General features: G+C 42.8%; 1 protein-coding gene across 2 annotated transcripts in view; it reads left to right on the top strand.

The window, feature by feature from the left end:
• Positions 1-26,346, top strand: part of LOC121550303 (BDNF/NT-3 growth factors receptor) — an 83,723-nt gene that overhangs the window by 14,895 nt on the left and 42,482 nt on the right. For both annotated transcript variants that reach the window (XM_041862517.2, XM_041862515.2), the window contains exons 7-12: positions 1,546-1,678; positions 1,912-2,214; positions 3,372-3,398; positions 3,632-3,643; positions 4,079-4,116; positions 5,925-6,024. In XM_041862517.2, coding sequence (XP_041718451.1) covers positions 1,546-1,678; positions 1,912-2,214; positions 3,372-3,398; positions 3,632-3,643; positions 4,079-4,116; positions 5,925-6,024 — 613 coding nt within the window. The remainder of the gene's footprint in view (positions 1-1,545; positions 1,679-1,911; positions 2,215-3,371; positions 3,399-3,631; positions 3,644-4,078; positions 4,117-5,924; positions 6,025-26,346) is intronic.

Genomic DNA, 26,346 nt, shown 5'->3' with positions numbered 1-26,346 from the left:
AGTTGGATGAAGTTTGGCCCATTCCTCCTGACAGAGCTGGTGTAACTGAGTCAGATTTGTAGGCCTCCTTGCTCGCACACGCTTTTTTAGTTCTGCCCACACATTTTATATAGGATTGAGGTCAGGGCTTTGCGATGGCCACTCCAATACCTTGACTTTGTTGCCCTTAAGCCATTTTGCCACAACTTTGGAAGTATGCTTCGGGTCATTGTCCAATTGGAAGACCCATTTGCGACCAAGCTTTAACTTCCTGACTGATGTCTTGAGATGTTGCTTCAATATATCCACATAAGTTTCCTTCCTCATGATGACATCTATTTTGTGAAGTGCACCAGTCCCTCCTGCAGCAAAGCACCCCCACAGCATGATGCTGCCACCCCCGTGCTTCATGGTTGGGATGGTGTTCTTCGGCTTGCAAGTTATCCGCTTTTTCCTCCAAACATAACGATGGTCATTATGGCCAAACAGTTCTATTTTTGTTTCATCAGACCAGAGGACATTTCTCCAAAAAGTACGATCTTTGTCCCCATGTGCAGTTGCAAACTGTAGTCTGGCTTTTTTATGATGGTTTTGGAGCAGTGGCTTCTTCCTTGCTGAGCGGCCTTTCAGGTTATGTCGATATAGGACTCGTTTTACTGTGGATATAGATACTTTTGTACCTGTTTCCTCCAGCATCTTCACAAGGTCCTTTGCTGTTGTTCTAGGATTGATTTGCACTTTTCGCACCAAAGTACGTTAATCTCTAGGAGACAGAACGCGTCTCCTTCCTGAGCGGTATGACGGCTGTGTGGTCCCATGGTGTTTATACTTGCATACTATTGTTTGTATAGATGAACGTGGTACCTTCAGGCGTTTGGAAAACGCTCCCAAGGATGAACCAGACTTGTGGAGGTCTACAATCTTCTTCTGAGGTCTTGGCTGATTTCTTTTGATTTTCCCATGATGTCAAGCAAAGAGGCACTGAGTTTGAAGGTAGACCTTGAAATATATCCACAGGTACACCTCCAATTGACTCCAATGATGTCAATTAGCCTATCAGATGCTTCTAAAGCCATGACATCATTTTCTGGAATTTTCCAAGCTGTTTAAAGGCACAGTCAACTTAGTGTATGTAAACTTCTTACCCACTGGAATAGTGATACAGTGAATTATAAGTGAAATAATCTGTCTGTAAACAATTGTTGGAAAATTTACTTGTGTCATGCGCAAAGTAGATGTCCTAACCGACTTGCCAAAACTATACTTTGTCAACAAGAAATTTGTGGAGTGGTTGAAAAACGAGTTTTAATGACGCCAACCTAAGTGTATGTAAACTTCCGACTTCAACTGTAGGTTCTCATACAGAAGAGCCAACACGATGCCAAATAATCAACAAATACTAGGGAAGGATATCTGTTTATAAATGGTAAACCATGATTTTACAATATCACTAATAACCAGCAACAGGTATTGTGTTTGCAAAAAAAACTGTTGACGTGTAAAAGCATTGGTAGTGTGGATGAGATGGGTACCTGACTCACTGTGTCTCTGTGTGTTCTTCTGCAGATAGAGGCCTCAGGCCAGGTGTCTGAGCTCCATCTCTATAACCTCTCCTCCCTGGACAACAACTGTAAGATCACCTGCAGTGCTGGGAACATTGTGGGCGAGAATGAGTCCACAGTTCTCCTCAACATCCTCTGTGAGTTCCAAACATGACTCACATCTCTAGACAAGAGGGGGAAAGAATGAGAATAATACCTACCTTAACTCGTTCCCGCTTCTTTTCCCCCCTCCTATGGCTTCTCCTATCTCACTCACTCACTCACTCACTCACTCACTCACTCACTCACTCACTCACTCACTCACTCACTCACTCACTCACTCCCTCACCCGCTAACTCACTGACCCGTTCTCTCTCTCTCTCTCTCTCAGTTCCTCCTAACATCAGTAAGTTGAGCGATGCCTACCAGGACCACCACTGGTGCATCCCATTCAGTATGTCTGGGAACCCAAAGCCCAAGCTCCGCTGGCTGTTAAACGGGGAGCCGGTCAATGAGGGACCCTACATCATGACCATGATCCATGACTTCTCTGAGAGGGAGTACCACGGCTGCCTGCAGCTGGACAGCCCCACACACATCAACAACGGACCGTACACCCTGCTGGCCAGCAACAAGTACGGACAGGACCGCAAGACCGTCGATGCCCACTTCATGCGCGACCCCTTTGAGGGAGGTATGTGTTGTGTAGTGTAACCACCTTCTGAATCTCAATTCAACCCCTATCCCACTTGTTTCAATCTGAGAGGATTGGATAGTCTGCAATATGGCAACAACTCCCCCTGGCCTATCAAATGGTAAGACTGAGCAATTACCATATTGTTTACACCTATCTGTCCAATCCTCTCAGATCTACTCAAGTTATTAGGAGCTAGGGGTCGAATTGCACATTGGACGGGTGTCAAACTCAATTCCTTGAGGGCCGTGTGTCTGTTAGTTTTTGTTACGGTAATTAGACTGAAAAATATATAAACACAACATGTAAAGTGTTGGTCCCATGTTTCAAGAGCTGATATAAAAGATCCCAGAAATTTTACATACGCACAAAAAGTATATTTCTCTCAGATTCTGTGCACAAATTTGTTTACATCCATGTTAGTGAGCATTTCTTCTTTGCCAAGATAATCCATCCACCTGACATGTGTGGCATATCAAGAAGATGATTAAACAGCATGATCATTACACAGGTACACCTTGTGTTGGGGACAATAAAAGGCCACTCTAAAATGTGAGGTTTTGTCACAAAACACAATGCCACAGATGTCTCAAGTTTTGAGGGTGTGTGCAATTGGCATGCTGACTGCAGGAATGTCCACCAGAGCTGTTGCCAGAGAATGTAATGTTCATTTCTCTACCATAAGCCGTGTCCAGCGTCGTTTTAGATCATTTTGCAGTACGTCCAACCGGCCTCACAACCGCAGACCATGTGTAACCATGCCAGCCCAGAACCTCCACATCTGGCTTCTTCACCTGCGGGATCGTCTGAGACCAGCCACCTGGACAGCTGATGAAACTTTTGTGGTGAAAAACTTATTCTGATTGGCTGGACCTGGCTCCCGAGTGGGTGGGCCTATGCCCTCCCAGGCCCACCCATGGCTGTGTCCCTGCCTAGTCATGTGAAATCCATAGATTAGGGCCTAAGGAATTTATTTCAATTGACTGATTTCCTTATAGGAACTGTAACTCAAATTGTTGCATGTTGCGTTTAAATTTTTGTTCAGTATATTTTCAATTGGTGTCCAATTAAGACCTAGACAAGCAGGTGAGCTGAGTTCTTAACTAATCTATGACCTTTATTGATCAATCAAGTGCTTTTTTTATTTTACCCAACAGGAACAGTGACAGAACCTCTTTACTATGGTGAGTTGCTGTTCAAATATTTACATGGAACATTGACTGTCTAAATTACTCATTGAACTATTTAGAATTAAACATTGTTCTTTCCTTTTTATGAATAAAATATGTCCTGAGGATTATTGACTTGAGAAATGCTTTGGAAACTGATTTCTGAGCTTTGCTTTTTGTGTTATAGAGTGTTAATACTTTATTTTCTCTTCTCTCTCCTCATGTCACACTGTCTCTGGGCACCACAGACCCAACTACAGGTATAGTCACTGTCCCTTCTCATGACCGATTCACACAGCAGAGCTTTCAAAGTCACCCTGACACACTCATAGAGGGAACACTTTACTTGAAGGGTACCTTCATAAGGACTTCATAACACATTTATAACCCAACCCATATATACAGTGAGGGAAAAAAGTATTTGATCCCCTGCTGATTTTGTACGTTTGCCCACTGACAAAGAAATGATCAGTCTATAATTTTAATGGTAGGTTTATTTGAACAGTGAGAGACAGAATAACAACAAAAAAATCCAGAAAAACGCATGTCAAAAATGTTATAAATTGATTTGCATTTTAATGAGGGAAATATGTAGGTACACGTGTTACCCACAGGGACAGACATATTTGATGAACTACATTTTTTAAATGAGGGATACTTTAGCATCTGCTGTCTTCTCTTCTCTTTGAAAACAGATGACACACCTCTAGATCCACCAGAAGACAGAGTTGCTGTAAGTCACACTCGAAGACACCTTATGTGCTTGTTTTGTGTTTGTGTGAGCCTTAAACTGTTGTGGGAGCAGTGCTGTTGTGGGAGCAATACATTTGTATTTAATGTTTTAATATAGTATTTTTTACCAGTACTATATTATTAATAGTACTATATAGTGTGTTTATAGTTGACAGTATGTTTATGTTTTATACATTTACAGTGCATTCGGAAAGTATTCAGACCCCTTGACTTTTTCCACATTTTGTTATGTTACAGCCTTGTTCTATTCATCAAACTACACAAAATACTCCATAATGACAAAGCAAAAACAGGTTTTTAGAAATTATAAATAAATATATTAAAAAAATTAAATATCTAATTTACATAATTATTCAGACCCTTTACTCAGTACTTTGTTGAAGCACCTTTGGCAGCGATTACAGCCTTGAGTCTTCTTGGGTATGAAGCTACAAGCTTGGCACGCCTGTATTTGGGGAGTTTCTCCCATTCTTCTCTGCAGATCCTTTCAAGCTCTGTCAGGTTGGATGGGGAGTGTCGCTGCACAGCTATATTCAAGTCTTTCCAGAGATGTTCGATCGGGTTCAAGTCCGGGCTCTGGCTGGGCCACTCAAAGACATTCAGAGATTTGTCCCAAAGCCACTCCTGCGTTGTTTTGGCTGTGTGCTTAGGGTCGTTGTCCTGTTGGAAGGTGAACCTTCGCCCCAGTCTGAGGTCCTGAGCGCTCTGGAGTAGGTTTTCATCAAGGATCTCTCTGTACTTTGCTTCGTTCATCATTCCCTCAATCTTGACTAGTCTCCCAGTCCCTGCCGCTGAAAAACATCCCCACAGCATGACGCTGCCACCACCATGCTTCACCATAGGGATGGTGTCAAGTTCCCTCCAGACGTGACGCTTGGCATTCAGGCCAAAGAGTTCAATCTTGGTTTCATCAGACCAGAGAATCTTGTTTCTAATGGTCTGAGAGTCTTTAGGTGCCCTTTGGCAAACTCCAAGCGGGCTTTCATGTGCCTTTTACTGAGGAGTGGCTTCCGTCTGGCCACTCTACCATAAAGGCCTGATTGGTAGAGTGCTGCAGAGATGGTTGTCCTTCTGGAAGGTTTTCCCATCTCCACAGATGAACTCTGGAGCTCTGTCAGAGTGACCATAGGGTTCTTGGTCACCTCCCTGACCAAGGCCCTTCTCCCCCGATTGCTCAGTTTGGCCGGGCGGCCAGCTCTATGAAGAGTCTTGGTGGTTCCAAACGTCTTCCATTTAAGAATGATGGAGGCCACTTTATTCTTGGCAGAAATTCTTTGGTACCCTTTCCCAGATCAGTGCCTCGACACAATCCTGTCTCGGAGCTCTACGGACAATGCCTTTCTAAATCATGTCCAATTAATTGAATTTACCACAGGTGGACTTCAATCAAGTTGTAGAAACATCTCAAGGATGATCAATGGAAACAGGATGCACCTGTGCTCAATTTCGAGTCTCATAGCAAAGGGTCTGAATACCTATGTAAATAAGGTATTTCTGTTTTTTATTTGCAACAATTTCTAAAAACCTGTTTTCGCTTTGTCATTATGGGGTATTGTGTGTAGATTGATGAGGAAAACATTTTATTTAATCCATTTTAGAATAAGGCTGTAATTTAACAAAATGTAGAAAAAGTCAATGGGTCTGAATACTTATCGAATGCACTGTATGTTTAATGTTTTTATATGGTAGGTGTCATGTATCTTGGTGGTAGTAGGCTACACACTGTGACACATTGTATTTTGGAGTTGCAGTGGTGGTCCTAGCTCAACAGCCATGTCATTCTTTCAGATATACGTGGTTGTAGGGGTTGCAGCCGTAGCCTTCACGGGTTTCCTCTTGATGCTGGTCATCCTAAAATTTGGGGGAAACTCAAAGTTTGGAATCAAAGGTAAGTCCCTTTACACAGTAAACTACTGTAGCCTATGTCAATCATTAGCATTGAAAGACAGGGTCTTTCTCTCAAATCTGAAATGGCACCCTATTCCCTAAATAGTGCACTTCTTTTGGCACTGGCACTGTATAGGAAGTAGGGTGACATTTGGGATTAACCCATAGAGTGGGGTCTGAATGGTGGTAAAGAGGTACTCAGATGTTGCTGGTGAATAACATGCATTTGGATCTCATTGATCCATCTCAATGTCTTGTTCCACACTAATCATCCCACAAAACTTTATTGTGTGTCCCAATATGCAGATAATGCTGCATTGTAGCCCATCTCTGTCTTTACTGATGCTGTTGTTGTCTAACGCAATTTGTTGTCTAACTTATTTAAGATGATTTAGATACTAACCGACATGAGCAGAAACAGTGGAGGAGTCAATTCACTCTCACTCAAATCTCTTAGTTTGTACTAATTCTGAACCATACTGGAAAATGATGATCAAAGTGTGACTATGGCTTCTAAAACCATTTTTGAAAGTGCTATCCTGAAATCCTCTGTCTGCAATGGATTGAATCCCGACCTGAGTGTGTATGAGTGTGTGTATTTTGGATAAGATTGTGTATGTAGGAGTCTGGGAAGACCAGAGCTGCCTCAATGTGGTCTGTTATTTTGACACTGATTGATTTATTGCCCCTCTGAGGGGGACAGGTGTGAAAGAAGCGGGAGAGAGGGAGTAGTGGTTTCTCCTTTCTTCTGCGGAAGTAGAGGATGAGGTTCCACTGGAGGCGTCGATTCCTCTCCTCCCTCTCAACACCTTCCCTTGCAGTGCATACGTGTACAGTGTGTGTGTGCGTAAATGTGTGTGTGTGCGCGCGCGTGTGTGTATTTGTGTGCGCGCATCTTAGTAGGAAGTTAGCTCGAGTTTCAGCATTGCCTCGAGTCTCTCGCTCTTCACTGCATTTCCTATCCTTTCCTTTCTGGTGGAGGAAGTGACACTCCTGTCACTCAAAAGCATGATCCACACTAAAAGCAAAAGTCTATGTGAGACTTGAAATGCCCAAGACAAACACTTTCACTTTTAGACACACACACACATAGGACAGTATGGATGTACAATTATGTGCAATACGAAAGGTGTGAAGAGAATGTAGTGAGCCCTGTTCTGTTTGTGCTCAGTCAACTGTTCAGGGACATGTGAAAGTGAGACAAGTAGACACACTTTCTCTAGACGCCTCAGTACACACACACAAAAGGGTGTACATGGTTGCTTGCATTTTTCATATCATCCTGCTACTGCTCTTCTGTCATAAATAAGACAGTACAGTAAGGATCAGAGATACTGTCTCTTACTCTATACTGTCTATGTGTGTGTAGATTTAAGTTGTTTTTGTATTTTACAGTTTGTTAGAGTCAATATGGCACAACGGCAATGAGTAACCTTGCCAAAGACCTGAAGCGTCAATACAGGACTAAGATTGAATCGTACTACACCGGCTCCGACACTCGTCGGATGTGGCAGGGCTTGCAAACTACTACAGACTACAAAGAGAAGCACAGCCGCAAGCTGCCCAGTTACACGAGCCTACCAGACGAGCTAAATCACTTCTATGCTCGCTTCGAGGCAAGCAACACTGAAGCATGCATGAGAGCATCAGCTGTTCCGGACGACTGTGTGATCACGCACTCCGTAGCCGATGTGAGTAAGACCTTTAAACAGGTCAACATTCACAAGGCCGCAGGGCCAGACAGATTACCAGGACGTGTACTTCGAGCATGCGCTGACCAACTGGCAAGTGTCTTCACAGACATTTTCAACCTGTCCCTGACTGAGTCTGTAATACCAACATGTTTCAAGCAGACCATCATAGTCCCTGTGCCCAAGAACACTAAGGTAACATGCCTAAATGACTACAGACCCGTAGCACTCACATCTGTAGCCGTGAAGTGCTTTGAAAGGCTGGTCATGGCTCACATCAACACCATTATCCCAGAAACCCTAGACCCACTCCAATTTGCAAACCACCCCAACAGATCCACAGATGATGCAATCTCTATTGCACTCCACACTGCCCTTTCCCACCTGGACAAAAGGAATACCTATGTGAGAATGCTATTCATTGACTACAGCTCAGCGTTCAACACCATAGTGCCCTCAAAGCTCATCACAAAGCTAAGGACCCTGGGACTAAACACCTCCCTCTGCAACTGGATCCTGGACTTCCTGACGGGCCGCCCCCAGGTGGTAAGGGTAGGTAACAACACATCTGCCACGCTGATCCTCAACACGGGGGCCCCTCAGGGGTGAGTGCTCAGTCCCCTCCTGTACTCCCTGTTCACCCATGACTGCATGGCCAGGCACGACTCCAACACCATCATTAAGTTTGCCGATGACACAACAGTGGGAGGCCTGATCACCGACAACGATGAGACAGCCTATTCCGAAGGTCAGAGACCTGGCCGTGTGGTGCCAAGATAACAATCTCTCCCTCAACGTGATTAAGACAAAGGAGATGATTGTGGACTATAGCAAAAGAAGGACCGAGCACGCCCCCATTCTCATCAACGGGGCTGTAGTGGAGCAGGTTGAGAGCTTCAAGTTCCTTGGTGTCCACATCACCAACAAACTATCATGGTCCAAACACACCAAGACAGTCGTGAAGAAGGCACGACAAAGCCTATTCCCCCTCAGGAGACTGAAAAGAATTGGCATGGGTCCTCAGATCCTCAAAAAGTTCTACAGCTGCACCATCGAGAGCATCCTGACTGGTTGCATCACTGCCTGGTATGGCAACTGCTCGGTCTCCGACCGCAAGGCACTACAGAGGGTAGTGCGTACGGCCCAGTACATCACTGGGTCCAAGCTTCCTGCCATCCAGGACCTCTATACCAGGCGGTGTCAGAGGAAGGCCCTAAAAATTGTCAAAGACTCCAGCCACCCTAGTCATAGATTGTTCTCTCTGCTACCGCACGGCATGTGGTACCGGAGTGCCAAGTCTAGGTCCTAAAGGCTTCTAAACAGCTTCTACCCCCAAGCCATAAGACTACTGAACAGCTAATCAAATGGCTACCCGGACTATTTGCATTGTCCCCCACCCCCTCTTTTACACTGCTGCTACTCTCTGTTTATTATCTATGCATTGTCACTTTAACTATACCTACATGTACATATTACCTCAATTACCTCGACTAACCGGTGCCCCCGCACATTGACTCTGTACCGGTACCCCCTGTATATAGCCTCGCTACTATTTTACTGCTTTTATTTTTTACCTATCTATTGTTTACGCAACACTTATTTTGCTTAAAACTGCATTTAAGGTCTACACCTGTTGTATTCGGCGCATGTGACAAATAAAATAGGATTTGATTTGACATGCATGCATGCGTGTGTGTGTGTCCAGAGTGTTAAGGAGTCCGATTTCTGTGTTACCAACTCAGAAAATGTAGTCTCTGTATAGATAGAATAAGTCCTAAGAAAAAAATCTGTGGTGGGTGTCAGAGAAAAGCGATTGTCAGGTATTGGTAAAATGTCCCTTCTAAATCTGTTTGTTTGCCAAAATACATTTAAATTAGAATCTTTGTCTGAACACTTGGAATTGGTCTTTACAAATATGTCGTTTCATGACAAAACAGACCTAACCTCTTTGAACTTCCTCTGGAACTGAAAAAAAGAGAGAAGAGCAGCGGAGAAAGACCGACAGAGAGAGAGAGCTATCAGGGACGAGAGAGGGAGAGAGGGAGAGAGCACTCCTGTATGCTTATCAATGATTCAGGAGGGCAGGTATCAGTTTTCTCTGGGTTTGGAAGAGTGCCGGACGATCAATACATCTCTCTCAAGGTCAGAAGTATCTCTGATCGGACTCTATAGAGCATGCTCACTCTGCGTGTCCTCCTCCTCCTGCAGTGCACACTTAGGCCCCGTTCAATTATCAAACACCTGCCCCCATGGACCTACCTCACAACCTGCACTACCCCTGTGGGGAATAGGATCTGTACAGAATGGGGCTTATGGTTCCAGAGGTCTTCAGAGGCCCACAAGCACATGTAGTGGAGGAACTTCACAGGCACAACGGCAATGAGTAACCTTGCCAAAGACCAGAAGCTTTAGCTTAATGGGCTATCCATCTTGAAGTACGCAGATGACCTAGGTATTTGGTATTTTATTAGGATCCCCATTAGCTGTAGCGAAAGCAGCTGCTACTCTTCCTGGGGTCTACACGAAACATGAAACATGACATAATAAAGAACATTAATAGACAAGAACAGCTCAAGGACAGAACTATATCAATTAAAAAATGGCACACGTAGCCTACATATCAATACATACACACAAACTATCTAGGTCAAATAAGGGAGAGGCGTTGTGCTGTGAAGTGTTGCTTTATCTATTTTTTTAAACCAGGTTTGTTGTTCATTTGAGCAATATGAGATGGAAGGGAGTTCCATGCAATAATGTCTCGATACCTGGTAGGATGCAAGCAAGATTCAGGCACACACATACACACACGTGCATGTGCACAAGCACACACACACACACACACACACATACTGTTCCCCCTGAGTGCTTGAGATGTGTGTGGAATGCTTTTGTGACAGCCTGTGGGTTTTTGGCGTCACTCATCTATCCTCGGTCAATCACAGATAAAGTGCCCACTTGAGAGGTCAGAGGTCAATGTGTGTGTGAGAGAGAGGTGCCGACTGGACAGGAAACAGCAGATCTCCTTCCTCTCCCATAGCGACAGGAAATGTCTCGTTGTTGCTGAGTGTGTTTGAGGATTACCGCATGGCCTAGTGACAACCTTCTATTCAAATTGCTAGAGCAGTTTTTTCTGCTCAGGCCACATAGAGAGGAAAAACTCCTGGCCCTATGACATCATGAGTTTTTACTTGGGCTCACTCCTCTTGCTTTCCCTGAACAAGTTGTTATTTGCGTCAATGGCCTTTATGGTGGACCTTGATCATTTTGGCAGCATTGTAAATGTCCTATAATTAGTTTGTATTTATCGAGCGGCTATGTGTCATGTTGCTCTGAGGTACTCCTCTGTCCACCTCTAATTCACCACCACATTGTTTCTGTGCAGTCACAGTTCTGTACAGAGCGCTGGGCTGTGCAATTTGGAACTGCACTACAGCAGAAAAGAGCTAAACAAAGGAGTTGATTGTTGAGGGAACATGTCCAATCCACATCAACGGGACTGCAGTAGAGAGTCAGCAGTTTTAAGTTCTTCGGCCCCACATCACCAAGGACTTGACATGGACCAACAACGCCACCACTCTTGTCAAGAGGGCACAACTTCCTAAGGCGGCTGAAGGAATTTGGCATGCCACCCCGGGTCCTCTCCAAATACTACCGCTGCACCGTCGAGAGCGTCTGACCGGTTGCATCACGGCCTGGTACGGGAATTGCTCTATCCACGACCTCAAGGCCCTCCAGCAGGTGGTGAGGACGGCCCAGTACATCACTGGGACCGTGTTCCCACCCATTCAAGACAACTACTCGAAACGGTGCCTGAGGAAGGCCAACAGCATCATCAAGGACCTCACCAGCCCCAGCCATGTGCTGTTTACTCCCTTACCGTCGGGCAGACTGTAACGGAGCATGAGGTCTGATAAACAAGCCATCAGATTGCTGAACACCTGCACTGACTCTCCGCACTTTAGCACACATGCACTCACTCACACACACACACACATGCTACAGACACCTCACAACTGCTGATACCAGACTCTTATAATGATTGCTAAATACTGCACAATTTAAAGACTTGCCCCCTATCCCCCCTTCCCCAAAACAGATGTAAATATTTGACTATAAATTGTGCCTTCCTGTATTATACTTATGCTTAAATGTTTATTCTATTCTACTGAGCCATTTACTTTATGTTCATATTTTATTATTTATTATTGTTGTTACATTGTTGAGAAGGAACCTGCAAATAAGCATTTCGTTGGATGGTGTATACCATGTGTATTCCATACATACGACTAATAAAACTTGAAACTTTAATATTGATAAATTGGGAACAGCACTATCCCAGATAGAGCTTCATTGATCGACTGATCTCAGGCCTGTCTGAAGCGGATTCCTCTCTCATGGCCTATCGAATCTTATCCCTTTCCATCACACTGCTTCGCTAAGGTCAGCAGACTTGTTCATGCGCTCTGTCTGTGTGTGTGTGTGTGTGTGTGTGTGTGTGTCCTGAGTTACAGGGCTCAGCAGATCATTGCTCCTCTATGTGCAGGAGGCCTAATGCAGGACTGCTGGGAATGGCATGGCTGACTATTGTACTGAGTGTTCAGTAGTGGGGAGAAATCAGCTGCAGTTAGTACCATTCAGGGAAGGTACTGCTGAATACTAAATAGTAAAACTGGGACAGAGTGTACTAAAATACACTACATGACCAAAAGTATGTGGACATCTGCTCATCAAACATCTCATTCCAAAATCATGGGCATTAATATGGAGTTGGTCTCCCCTTTGCTGCTATAACGGCCTCCACTCTTCTGGGAAGGCTTTCCACTAGATGTTGGAACATTGCTGTGGGGACTTGCTTCCATTCAGTCACAAGAGCATTAGTGAGGTCGGGCACTGATGTTGGGCGATTAGGCATGGCTCTCAGTCGGCATTCCAATTCATTCCAAGGGTGTTCGATGGGGTTCAGGTCAGGGCTCTGTGCAGGCCAGTCAAGTTCTTCCACACTGATCTCGACAAACCATTTCTGTATGGACCTCACTTTGTGCATGGGGCCATTGTCATGCTGAAACAGGAAAGGGCCTTCCCCAAACTGTTGCCACAAAGTTGGAAGCAAAGAATCATCTAGAATGTAATTGTATGCTGTAGCGTTAAGATCTACCTTCACTGGAACCATGAAAAACAGCCCCAGACAATTATTCCTCCTCCACAAAACTTTTGAGTTAGCACTATGCATTGGGGCAGGTAGCATTCTCCTGGCATCCGCCAAACACAGATTCGTCCGTCGGACTGCCAGATGGTGAAGCATGATTCATCACTCCAGAGAAGGCATTTCCACTGCTCCAGAGTCCAATGGCGGTGAGCTTTACACCACTCCAGGCGACGCTTGGCATTGCGCATGGTGATCTTAGGTTTGTGTGCGGCTGCTCGGCCATGGAAACCCATTTCATGAAGCTCCCAACAAACAATTATTGTGCTGCCATTGCTTCCAGGGGCAGTTTGGAATTTGGTAGTGAGTGTTGCAACCGAGGACAGATTAATTTGACATGTTACGCGCTTCAGCACTCGGCGGTCCCGTTCTGTGAGCTTGTGTGGCCTATCACTTCGCAGCTGAGCCGTTGTTGTTGCTAGATGTTTCCACTTCACAATAACAGCACTTACAGTTGACCGGGGAAGCTCTAGCAAGACAGAAATTTGACAAACTGACTTGTTGGAAAGGTGGCATCCTATGACGGTGCCACGTTAAAAGTCACTGAGCTCTTCAGTAAGGCCATTCTACTGCCAATTTTTGTCTATGGAGATTGCATGGCTGTGGGCTCGATTTTATACACCTGTCAGCAATGGGTGTGGCTGAAATATCTGAATCCACTCATTTGAAGGGGTGTCCACATACTTTTGTATATATATAGTGTACTAATCTTTGTTGAGTGAGTATCAAAGTATTCAGTGTTGTTCTGCTGATCAGGGTCTTGTGTTTCTAAAATGTGTGGCAGAGGTACGGTAGTGTTGAGTTCTATTGAATGTAGTGAGCTGTGTTGAACAGTGTTGAGTGGGATTGTAGTTTTCAGGAGGACTGCAATATGACACAGGAGGGGGATGGCCCCAGAAACCCACTGCATGCTTTTACCATGCATACCAACATCATAACCAGCCCTGGTTCAAATATGAATCATTCATGTCGGCCAAACTCAAAGACTGAATCAACATCGCACACACCCGCCGGACTATCTGCATTGACCTTCTTAATTTGCACAAACTTTTTTCACACATCACATACCCTGCTGCTACTGATTATTAATATTTTTTGGTAAGACTTTTGCTATTCTATTGCTTATCAGCTTTGTTATTAATTTATTGTCACAATTTATTAAACTTATGGGTCTGCAATCAGCAGGGGACTCTCCAGATTTTACTGGTTTTAATATAACTGAAATAACTGAATTTAGTGACGTGTGTTTTCATTTGTGTAAATAGGGGCGCTACTTTGTCCCAAAATGTTAAATAGAATTCTATGGGAAAGCCGCCATTCCTGGTGCTTTTCTCGGGCACTAATGTTTTAACAGTGTCTAATATTTATTTTTGGGTGATCTCTGTTTTTATTGATAATTTTTTGTCTGCTGATAATTGCTTCAGGATTGTTGAGTGTAAGAAGGCTTTAGGATCAGTCTAGCTGTTGTTTAAATCTGATTTATATAGCTTTTCATAGAAGCTTTTAAAATAGCCATTAATCGCATTGTTGTTTCTAATTAATTATTATCTTTATCATTGAAAATTATAACTGGTTTGGCGTGTATTCGTTTTTTGAGGGCTGTGTGATTTTTACCAGGTTTATTTGCCATTAAGTTGTATGCTCTATTTGAGTTTAACCTGTAGTTGTTGTCTCTCTTGAAAGGTAAAATATCATATTCCTGCTTAAGTTAAAAATATATATTTTCTTCTTTACCTTGTAATAATTTTCATGGGCTTTTTCTAAGAGACTGATTACTTTTTCTTTACTTTTAATTTCTAACTCAGATTTAACTTTTGCAGAGTATGAGATTATATTCCCCTAATGTACGCCTTAAAAACATCCCAAATTATATCTGGGGTTGGCTTTTCTCTGTCCTCTATGTCTACAGTCATGGTCAAAAGTTTTGAGAATGACACAAGTATCGGTCTTCACAAAGTTTGCTGCTTCAGTGCTTTTAGATATTTTTGTCAGATGTTACTATGGTAAACTGAAGTATAATTACAAGCATTGCATAAGTGTTAAAGGCTTTTATTGACAATGACATTAAGTTTATGCAAAGAGTAAATATTTGCAGTGTTGACCCTTCTTTTTCAAGACCTCTGCAATCCGCCCTGGCATGCTGTCAATTAACTTCTGGGCCACATCCTGACTGATGGCAGCCCATTCTTGCATAATCAATGCTTGGAGTTTGTCAGAATTTGTGGGTTTTTGTTTGTCCACCCTCCTCTTGAGGATTGACCACAAGTTCTCAATGGGATTAAGGTCTGGGGAGTTTCCTGGCCATGGACGCAACATTTCAATGTTTTCTTCCCCGAGCCACTTAGTTATCACTTTTGCCTTATGGCAAGGTGCTCCATCATACTGGAAAAGGCATTGTTCGTCACCAAACTGTTCTTGGATGGTTGGGAGAAGTTGGTCTCGGAGGATGTGTTGGTACCATTCTTTATTCATGGCTGTGTTCTTAGGCAAAATTGTGAGTGAGCACACTCCCTTGGCTGAGAAGCAACCCCACACATGAATGGTCTTAGGATGCTTTACTGTTGGCATGACACAGGACTGATGGTAGCGTTCACCTTGTCTTCTCCAGACAAGCTTTTTTCCGGATACGCCAAACAATCGGAAAGGGGATTCATCAGAGAAAATTACTTTACCCCAGTCCTCAGCAGTCCAATCCCTGTATCTTTTACAGGTCCGTGAGAGCCGGAATTCTTACTGGTTGGTAGGCGATCAAATACTTATGTCATGCAATAAAATGCAAATTAATTACTTAAAAATCATACAATGTGATTTTCTGGATTTTTGTTTTAGATTCCGTCTCTCACAGTTGAAGTGTACCTATGATAAAAATTACAGACCTCTACATGCTTTGTAAGTAGGAAAACCTGCAAAATCGGCAGTGTATCAAATACTTGTTCTCCCCAGTGTATATATGCACTCACTAACTGTAAGTTGCTCTGGATAAGAGCGTCTGCTAAAATGACTAAAATGTAAAAAATGTAGGGCTTTTAAGCTCCAACTCCTCTCCTAATGTACTGTCTGTGGATTACAGTACCTTCGGAAATTATTCAGACCCCTTTACTTTTTCCACATTTTGTTATGTTACAGCCTTAATCTAAAAATGATTAAATAGTTTTTTTCCCTCATCAATCTACACACAATACCCCATAATGACAAAGCAAAAACTGGTTTTTTGAAATGTTTTGAAATGTATTAAAACAAAAAAACAGAAATACCTTATTTACATAAGTATTCAGACCCTTTGCTATGAGACTCGAAATTGAGCTCAGGTGCATCCTGTTTCCATTGATCATCCTTGAGATGTTTTTACAACTTGATTGGAGTTTTTACAACTTGAATTCAAACCAAGCCATGAGGTCGAAGGAATTGTCAAGGCACAGATCTGGGGAAGGGTACCAATCAATTTCTACAGCATTGAAGGTCCTCAAGAACACAGTGGCCTCCATCATTCTGAAATGGAAGAAGTTTTTTAACCACCAAGACTCTTCCTAGAGCTGGCCGCCCAGCCAAACTGAGCAATTGGGGAAGAAGGGCCTTGTTCAGGGAGGTGACCAAGAACCCGATGGTCACTCTGACAGAGCTCTAGAGGGACAACCATCTCTGCAGCACTCCACCAATCAGGCCTTTATGGTAGAGTGGCCAGACAGAAGCCACTCCTCTGTAAAAGGCACATGACAGCCCGCTTGGAGTTTGCCAAAAGACACCTAACAGACTCTCAGACCATGAGAAACAAGATTCTCTGGTCTGATGAAACCAAGATTGAACTCTTTGGCCTGAATGCCAAGCATCACGTCTGGAGGAAACTTAACACCATCCCTACGGTGAAGCATGGTGTTGGCAGCATCATGCTGTGGGGATGTTTTTCAGCAGCAGGGACTGGGAGACTAGTCAGAATTGAGGCAAAGATGAACGAAGCAAAGTACAGAGAGATCCTTGATGAAAACCTGCTCCAGAATGATCAGGACCTCGGACTGGGGCGAATGTTCACCTTCCAACAGGACAATGACCCTAAGCACACAGCCAAGACAACACAGGAGTTGCTTCAGGACAAGTCTCTGAATGTCCTTGTGTGGCCCAGCCAGAGCCCGGACTTGAACCCGGTCAAACATCTCTGGAGAGACCTGAAAATAGCTGTGCAGTAACGCTCCCCATCCAACCAGACAGAGCTTGAGAGGATCTCCAGAGAAGAATAGGAGAAACTCCCCAAATACAGGTGTGCCAAGCTTGTAGCGTCATACCCAAGAAGGGGGGGTATCAATCAATTTTTGAATAAGGCTGAATCCTAACAAAATGTGGAAAAAGTCAAGGGGTCTGAATACTTTCCGAATGCACTGTATGTCATTGGAGAAAGACTGTCACTTAAGTACTGTGGTCAGTTTGTATTTGTATTACCTTGTAAATTTAAAGGGGAGAGTGAGTCCACCAAGAGACTGACGTGAGATGAGTGGAGGCCCCACACATACTTCAGAGAAGTGTCTGATGTCCTCCCAGTCACTCTGTCCCAATCCCCCGGATAGAGCCCCTCTCCACTCTGAGCTATAATGACAAACAAAGAATAATAATGACTCGACATCCTCTCCTAATCTGTCCAGAACAGTTATTCATTTTAAAGCACGTTTGCAAGTCAGAAAAATAAATACAATTACATTGTACTATAGTTAAATCCTTTTTTTCTCTCTCTCTCTCCCAAGCTAAACCATCCCTCTCCACCTCCCCCTCTCAGTTTGCACACCCTTCACTCCACCCAAGCCAAGTTTTTCCCAACCCATCCTTACCCACCCTTGCCCATCCAAGCCAAGCTTGTCCCAAGCCAAGCTTGTAGCTTGATTAGGGCTTCATCGGTGCTTGTGAACTCTATCCTCTGCGCTCCCCTCCACACCCACAGCACTGCCGGGAAGCGGAGCTGAGACTTGATCCTCTGTTCCTCCAGTGACTGTCTGATCGGAATGTATTCCTTGCGTTTCTCTCTCAACCTAGCAGACAGGTCCTGGACGAGTCGAATGGACCGGCCGTCCTTTCTCCCTGTGCCTTCAGAAATTTGGTCTGATAGTTCCACAGTTTGAAGATTACCATGCGTGGGTATTTAGGTGCTGCTGTTTATTAACTATCATGTTGCCTAGTCACTTTACCCCTACCTATATGTACATATCTACCTCAATGACCTCGTACCTCTGCACATCGACTCGGTACTGGTACCCCGTCTATCAGTGGCGATCGGTGACATTTATGATGAGGGAGGAAGATTTTTTAAAATGAGGATGGCCTTATTTCTATTACAGCATATTGGATGACTGTCATTCATATTACATTCACCCAGCTCAATGTAACATCAGTAGGTTTAGGCTACTACATGGTACTAAAATGTTCCCTATACCTATCATGAGGTTGCTACAACCTAGCCTATGATGAAAGTTTACAATGTAGTGCACAGGTCGAGATAAAAATTAAGTGTAATCAAGGTGACAGACAGTGACACATTCAATACTGACTTGCACACTCTTGCTTGCATCTAGCTGATCTAGGGTGTAATCATTAATCTAACAGTTGCAAACGAAAGTTTCTATTGGACAGATTCAGGTATATTTATCCCCATTTCGTTCCGTTTGCTTCCGTTTAAGAAACGTTTTTCAACAGAATTGGCGTTATGACCACCCCTGATCACACGCAAACACAGTTCACTTTCATAGCAGCCACATACAAACAGCATGATCATTTTGCTAGTTGTAGAATTCCTTCTCGCATCTACACGCTCTCCTCTTCTCAGCTTTTCCCTTCGCTTGTGGACTTCAGTGCACAACACATCAGCTGTCTGTGACCAGGCGAAAAAACCTTTCCAAGCCAAACCTTCATATCATAACCTCTAACCTCTACAGACAGCCTACATCGTTAATATCGCCATATTAGCTAACGTCATAGCTAGTCAACATAGCTACTAGAACTAACACATTAGTAAACCCGCTACAATCATGCAGTACAGTGCACAGTCAGCAAGCAGTTTAGCAGTTACAGCGGTGGATCCCGGTGGCAATAAATTATTAAAACCTAAAGCTTACCTTGACTTGGAAGAGTTCCAGTGTTGGAGAGCCAAAGCCAGCTAGATAACATAGCATCCCTCTCTGAGCCGGGTGTTTGAGTAGTCTAAAATAGTTAGCTGCATTCGCTAGCTAAGTGAAAGTGAAAATAAATACAACGAAATATAGCTAGTTATATCTCTCTCACTCTCTCTTGCTTCTTCATTTTTAAAGAAATTAATTTGTTCAAAACTGTTCAACTATTGTCTTTCTCTTTGAGTCAACCACTCACCACATTTTATGCACTGCAGTGCTAGCTAGCTGTAGCTTTTTCTTTCAGTACTAGATTCATTCTCTGATCCTTTGATTGGGTGGACAACATGTCAGTTCATGCTGCAAGAGCTCTGGTAGGTTGGAGGATGTCCTCCGGAAGTTGTCATAATTACTCTGTAAGTAATAATAATAATATAATAATATGCCATTTAGCAGACGCTTTTATCCAAAGCGACTTACAGTCATGCGTGCATAAATTTTTGTGTATGGGTGGTCCAGGGGATCGAACCCACTACCTTGGCGTTACAAGCGCCGTGCTCTACCAGCTGAGCTACAGAGGACCAAGGGGGTGAGAACCATGAGCCTCCTAGGTTTTGAATTGAAGTCAATGTACCCAGAGGAGGACGGAAACTAGTTATCCTCCGGCTATACCATGGTGCTACCCTATAGAGTGCTGTTGAGGCTACTGTAGATCTTAATTGCAAAACAGTGTGATTTAATCAATTATTTGGTTACATTAATGTATTTACAGTTTTATCTAAAAAGGATAACTTTTTTCACGTTTCTCTATTCTTTTTAAATGAAATTCACTGATGAGGATGGTCATCCCCTTCCTCCTCTGAGGAGCCTCCACTGCCATGTACAGTGGGGAAAAAAAGTATTTAGTCAGCCACCAATTGTGCAAGTTCTCCCACTTCAAAAGATGAGAGAGGCCTGTAATTTTCATCATAGGTACACGTCAACTATGACAGACAAAATGAGAATTTCTTTTCCAGAAAATCACATTGTAGGATTTTTTATGAATTTATTTGCAAATTATGGTGGAAAATAAGTATTTGGTCAATAACAAAAGTTTCTCAATACTTTGTTATATACCCTTTGTTGGCAATGACACAGGTCAAACGTTTTCTGTAAGTCTTCACAAGGTTTTCACACACTGTTGCTGGTATTTTGGCCCATTCCTCCATGCAGATCTCCTCTAGAGCAGTGATGTTTTGGGGCTGTCGCTGGGCAACACAGACTTTCAACTCCCTCCAAAGATTTTCTATGGGGTTGAGATCTGGAGACTGGCTAGGCCACTCCAGGACCTTGAAATGCTTCTTACGAAGCCACTCCTTCGTTGCCCGGGCGGTGTGTTTGGGATCATTGTCATGCTGAAAGACCCAGCCACGTTTCATCTTCAATGCCCTTGCTGATGGAAGGAGGCTTTCACTCAAAATCTCACAATACATGGCCCCATTCATTCTTTCCTTTACACTGATGTTTGAGGTTGTGGACAGGTGTCTTTTATACTGATAACAAGTTCAAACAGGTGCCATTAATACAGGTAACGAGTGGAGGACAGAGGAGCCTCTTAAAGAAGAAGTTACAGGTCTGTGAGAGCCAGAAATCTTGCTTGTTTGTAGGTGACCAAATACTTATTTTCCACCATAATTTGCAAATAAATTCATAAAAAATCCTACAATGGGATTTTCTGGAGAAGAAAAATCTCATTTTGTCTGTCATAGTTGACGTGTACCTATGATGAAAATTACAGGCCTCTCTCATCTTTTTAAATAGGAGAACTTGCACAATTGGTGGCTGACTAAATACTTTTTTCCCCCACTGTATATAGCCAAGTTATCGTTACTCATTGTGTTGAGAAGGGCCCAAGTATGAGATGTTGATGTTGCTGCCATTAGTGGTTTTATCTTTATCTGTAACATCTTTGTGTGAGGTGTGGAGCAGATTCTGTTCTCTCCCATGGCGTGTCTTTCCAAGACAGTTGATGGTTTCGACACCAGGAACAAAACACATTCTGATCCCTCCTTACTATTCCAGTTATCAACATGATGGCGATGAGGGTTTGCTTTTGGCTGGATACTCGCTCTTCACTCCGCCACTCATCCATTCCTAGGCAGATGGAAAATAATAATAATCATCTGTGTCAGCTCCTGTTCTGACACCCGATTAATTTCCAATAACAAACCAGGGGGCAACCATTGTGTGACTGCCATAAAAGTCTGAGAAGATACATCATTTTTTTTTGGGGGGGGGGGGGCAATGTGTCACTTTATCTGTCGTGGATAAAGGAAAATTCCACCCCAAAAATATATTTTGGTATTTGTTTCATTAGTACATTACTGATATAGTCCTAAAATGTTTTGCATGTAAGAAATCAAGTTTTCAAGATATATAACTTTAAAACCACAGAAATACAGCCGGTATGATGTATTTTGTATCATTTGATGCTGCGCCTCGGTGAGAGGTAAAACGGTTAAAGTTGAATTTGTCCCATCCGTTCATGAGCTGAAAAGACAAAGCGTTCTTTTAAAAGATTCTGTATAAAATAAGGCAAAGACAGGTTTGAATGCCTTGAACACCATGCTGATAGTACTGTTTAGCCTGGCGCTGTTAAATAGGATTAATCTTTTAACAATCTCATCCATTCACATCCTAACTGTAGATACACAGTGTACAAAACATTAAGAACACCTTCCTAATATTGCGTTGCACCCCCCCTCCCCTCCCCTTTTGCCATCAGAACAGCCTCAATTCGTCAGGGCATGGACTCTGCAAGGTGTCAAAAGCGTTCCATAGGGATGCTGGCCCATGTTGACTCCAATGCTTCCCAGAGTTGTGTCAAGTTGGCTGGATGTGCTTTGGGTGATGGACCATTCTTGGTACACACGGGAAACTGTTGCGCGTGAAAAATCCAGCAGCGTTGCAGTTCTTCACACAAACCGGTGTGCCTGGCACCTACTACTACCATACCCCGTTCAAAGGCACTTAAATATTTTGTCTTGCCCATTCACCGTCTGAATGGCACACATACACAATCCATGTCTCCAATTGTCTCAAGGCTTAAAAGTAATTATTTAATCTGTCTCCTCCCCTTCATCTACATTGATTGAAGTGGATTTAACAAGTGACATCAATAAGGGATCATAGCTTTCACCTGGATTCACCTGGTCAGTCTATGTCATGGAAAGAGCTGGTGTTCTTAATGTTTTGTACACTCAGTGTATATCTAAATATACTGTATCTTTTCATCTGCCCTTGCACTGAAGGACTAATTCACTAAACGGCCTTAACCCACCACTCAATGCTATTGATCCCACTAACTATACTAAGCACTACTGTCTACCAGCAACTGGGACCTACTTTCTACTTTTGGGGGATGTTTTACATTTAGATATGATTTGAATATATTATTTATAATCATCCATGCTTTATATATCATTTGTTTTATTATGATCATTGTCATGATTATGATTTCACCATTGTCCTTTATGTTGCTGCTCATTTTATGTATTGTGTCTGTGTTTTTCTTCAGGCTTTGTGTTATTTCATAATGTTCCAGTGGAGGTGGTTGGGCGCTAGGAGAGACGGACTCACAAACACAAACAGACAGACAAAAACAACAAGTGGAACAGACAACTAGCAGGATGGTGTCATGTAAATACAGTGTGGTGGTTGAGGTGTACACTGCACAGTAAAGGTGAGCTATAGGCCCAGTAGAGGCGCCGGCCATCCAATCAGCAGGAGGTCTGGGGGTGAGACCCTGAAAGCCTCTATGTAGATGAATAATGCAGAACAGAGGGGCTGAGATGAGACAGCCATTAACCTACATCTGGCCCACATCCACACACCACCACCACCCAATACAGCCTCCCCCAACAGGTGTGGCCATAGTGAGATACATGTTAGAGCCCAGACACACTCCACCTAACATTGTCTCAGCACTCTTGTGCTGAGATCTCATGTATTAAACATATAACTCTGGAAGACTGTGTGTTAAATTAATCATCACAGTAGAATTCCCCCAGCACTCCAACTCTGCGTCAGACAGACGTGTATTCACACAACACACACACACACACACACATAAATACATACATACATACACACTTTGTACATGCACATACTACTTTACACATTTACAAACATAGAAAACACACACAAATACATATCTCCACATGCTAATACATGAACATACATATACAGGGTCATACCAACAACCTACATTTCATTACCCACAATACTTTCAATATACACAAAAATGTCAAATGCACGCAACACACACACACACACACACACTCATTAAAGCTGCAGTTCAAATGGAAGTCAGGTTTGATGTATTTAATTGAAGATCTTACACAGGGTCACTGTTGAGACGCTTTTCTCAGACAGCTTCCATGAGATACAGATACACACCGTTACACTTCCATGGAAAATAAAACACAGGTTTTCATAAACCGTTAACCTTCTGTTACCAGGACATAAAGTATATCAACATGTTTCGCACATATTTGTACTTATTTAAGTGCTATATATTTTTTAAGATAAATTAAATAGTCATTCTAACAATAAGAAAGAGAAATACTGTATTAACATTTATTAAAATGGAAGTGCAGCTTAAAGGTCTAATGCAGCTGTTTTTATCTCGATATCAAATCATTTCTGGGTAACAATTAAGTACCTTACTGTGATTGTTTTCAATTAAAATGTTAAAAAATTAATAAAAATATCTTCTTAGCAAAGAGCAATTTCTGAGTGGGGAGGGGAAAACTAGCTGTTATTGGCAGAGAGGTTTGAAACTCTCTTTCTTATTGGTCTATTAAACAAATTTACCGCTTGGTGATGTCAACAGGCAGGCCAAAACTCCATCCTACCAAAACAGGCTGAAATTTCAGACGGTCTTTTCAAACAGCTCTTGCACTAAAATGGCATTATCATCATTTTCACAATTTCACAATTTCATAGTATTATTCCCTCAAAGTGTGGAAATATATGTGACCTATTTCAGGAAGCTAGGCATATGTCGCACATCACTACTTCACAGGAGAGGCATTTGAACATAAAAAAAAAAATATCAATATTAGTTTTTTGGTAGAAATGCCTTCTGGAACATATTAACTTTCATGTGCCTTAATAACAAACTTGTATGCCATCTGTAAATATGAATAAATGTGTTAAATAATTATGAGCCTAGTTGGTTTAGTTATGGAAAAAGACAGGAACCTTCCCAAGCCATGATTGGCTGAGATAATGGATGGGCTGGACATGCCGAGAGATGAGTTCAGATTGGTCTGCCATGTAAAATGCTTCTATCTATAACATGAGCTGCTCATTATGTGTACATAATCCTTGCTACAGCTGCTTTTTTGAAAGATATAACGTTAGCCATGGAGAACTGCAAAAGTGTTGCTACTGCCCTCAACAACATTGTTGACCTGAATTTAGCACGTGCTAACGACATAGATCAGTGGGAAAAAGTTGTGATGGACTACTTTCTGCACATGGTCAGTGTGAACTGCAGTGACTTGACACAACAGGCCAAACAAGCGTTCATCCATGTATACGGGTAAGAGTCTAGCAACATTTTCAGATATTATACACTGCATACGGAAAGTATTCAACCCCTTCCCTTTTTTCACATTTTGTTATGTTACAGCCTTATTCTAAAATTAAAATAAGAATAAAACAATGCTCATCAATCTACACACAATACCCCATAATGACAATGCGAAAACAGGTTTTTATAAATGTTTGCAAATGTATTCAAATTAAAAACAGAAATACCTTGTATTCACACCCTTTGCTATGAGACTCGAAATTGAGCTCAGGTGCATCCTGTTTACATTGATCATCCTTGAGATGTTTCTACAACTTGATTGGAGTTCACCTGTGGTAAATTCAATTGAATGGACGTGCTTTGGAAAGGCACACACCTGTCTATATAAGGTCCCACAGTTGACAGTGCATGTCAGAGCAAAAACCAAGCCATGAGGTCAAAGGAATTGTCTGTAGAGCTCCAAGACAGGATTGTGTCGAAGCACAGATCTGGGGAAGGGTACGAACAAACACAGTGGCCTGAGAAACAAGATTCTCTGGTCTGATGAATCCAAGATCAAACTCTTTGTCCTCAATCCCAAGCGTCACGTCTGGAGGAAACCTGGCACAATCCCTAAGGTGAAGAATGGTGGTGGCAACATCACGCTGTGGGGATGTTTGTCAGCGGCAGGGACTGGGAGACTAGTCAGGATCGAGGGAAAGATGAACGGAGCACAGAGAGATCCTTGATGAAAACCTGCTCCCGAGTGCTCAGGACCTCAAACTGGGGCGAAGGTTTACCTTCCAACAGGACAACGAGGAGTGGCTTCAGGACAAGTCTCTGAATGTTCTTGAGTGGCCCACCAGACCCCGGACTTGAACCCGATCAAACATCTCTGGAGGGACCTGAAAATAGCTGTGCAGCAACGCTCCTCATACAACCTGACAGAGCGTGAGAGGATCTGCAGAGAAGAACGGGAGAAACTCCCCAAATATAGGTGTGCCAAGCTTGTAGCGTCATACCCAAGAAGACTCGAGGCTGTAATCGCTGCCAATGGTGCTTCAACAAGGTACTGAGTAAATGGTCTGAAGAGTGATATTTCCGTTTTCTATTTTCAATCAATTTGCAAAAAAAATTTAAACCTATTTTTGCTTTGTCATTATGGGGTATTGAGTGTAGACTGATGAGGGGAAAAAACAATTTAATCAATTTTAGAATAAGGCTGTAATGTAAGAAAATGTGGAAAAAGTCAAGGGGTCTAAATATATGCACTGTATGTTTCTAATTCATTTTCATTGCAAGTTAAAAAGTACTGTTAGCTAGCTAGCGAACGTTAGCTTGCTTGCTCTCTAACAAACGTTACGTGCAATGTTCCCTCTAATTTTTTTCAGCACTAAGCACATTTCAGGTCTGCTGAGTGCAAACTTGAACGTTTTGAAAATTCGGTGCAACTTCAATCGCGTTTACTGTCAACACTGAGGCTGTAGACGCGTTAAGATAAATTGTTAAGTGGCCATATAGGCTACTGTGGCTATTTGATCATAATGTATGCCTACCAGAGTGGCCTACCATCAAAAACAATTCAGAAAATGCATCCCATAACATTTTAACATGGAAATAGCTGTTCTAAACACAGTCCAGTTCAAAGTAAATGGCACAGATCCATACAGTATATGGCAATGGGTCTATTTGCATATAGGCCACTGCAGCTCTGATTGTTTATGCCACACCGGTCTGTGTAGAGTACGGGCTGAGTAGTGCATGTCAATGCAATAGAATCTTACTC

Source organism: Coregonus clupeaformis, chromosome 18 (genome assembly GCF_020615455.1).
Source record: "Coregonus clupeaformis isolate EN_2021a chromosome 18, ASM2061545v1, whole genome shotgun sequence".
Classification (NCBI taxonomy): domain Eukaryota; kingdom Metazoa; phylum Chordata; class Actinopteri; order Salmoniformes; family Salmonidae; genus Coregonus; species Coregonus clupeaformis.
Note: the sequence above shows the minus strand (reverse complement) of the source record. Positions and strands in the feature narration are given on the sequence as shown.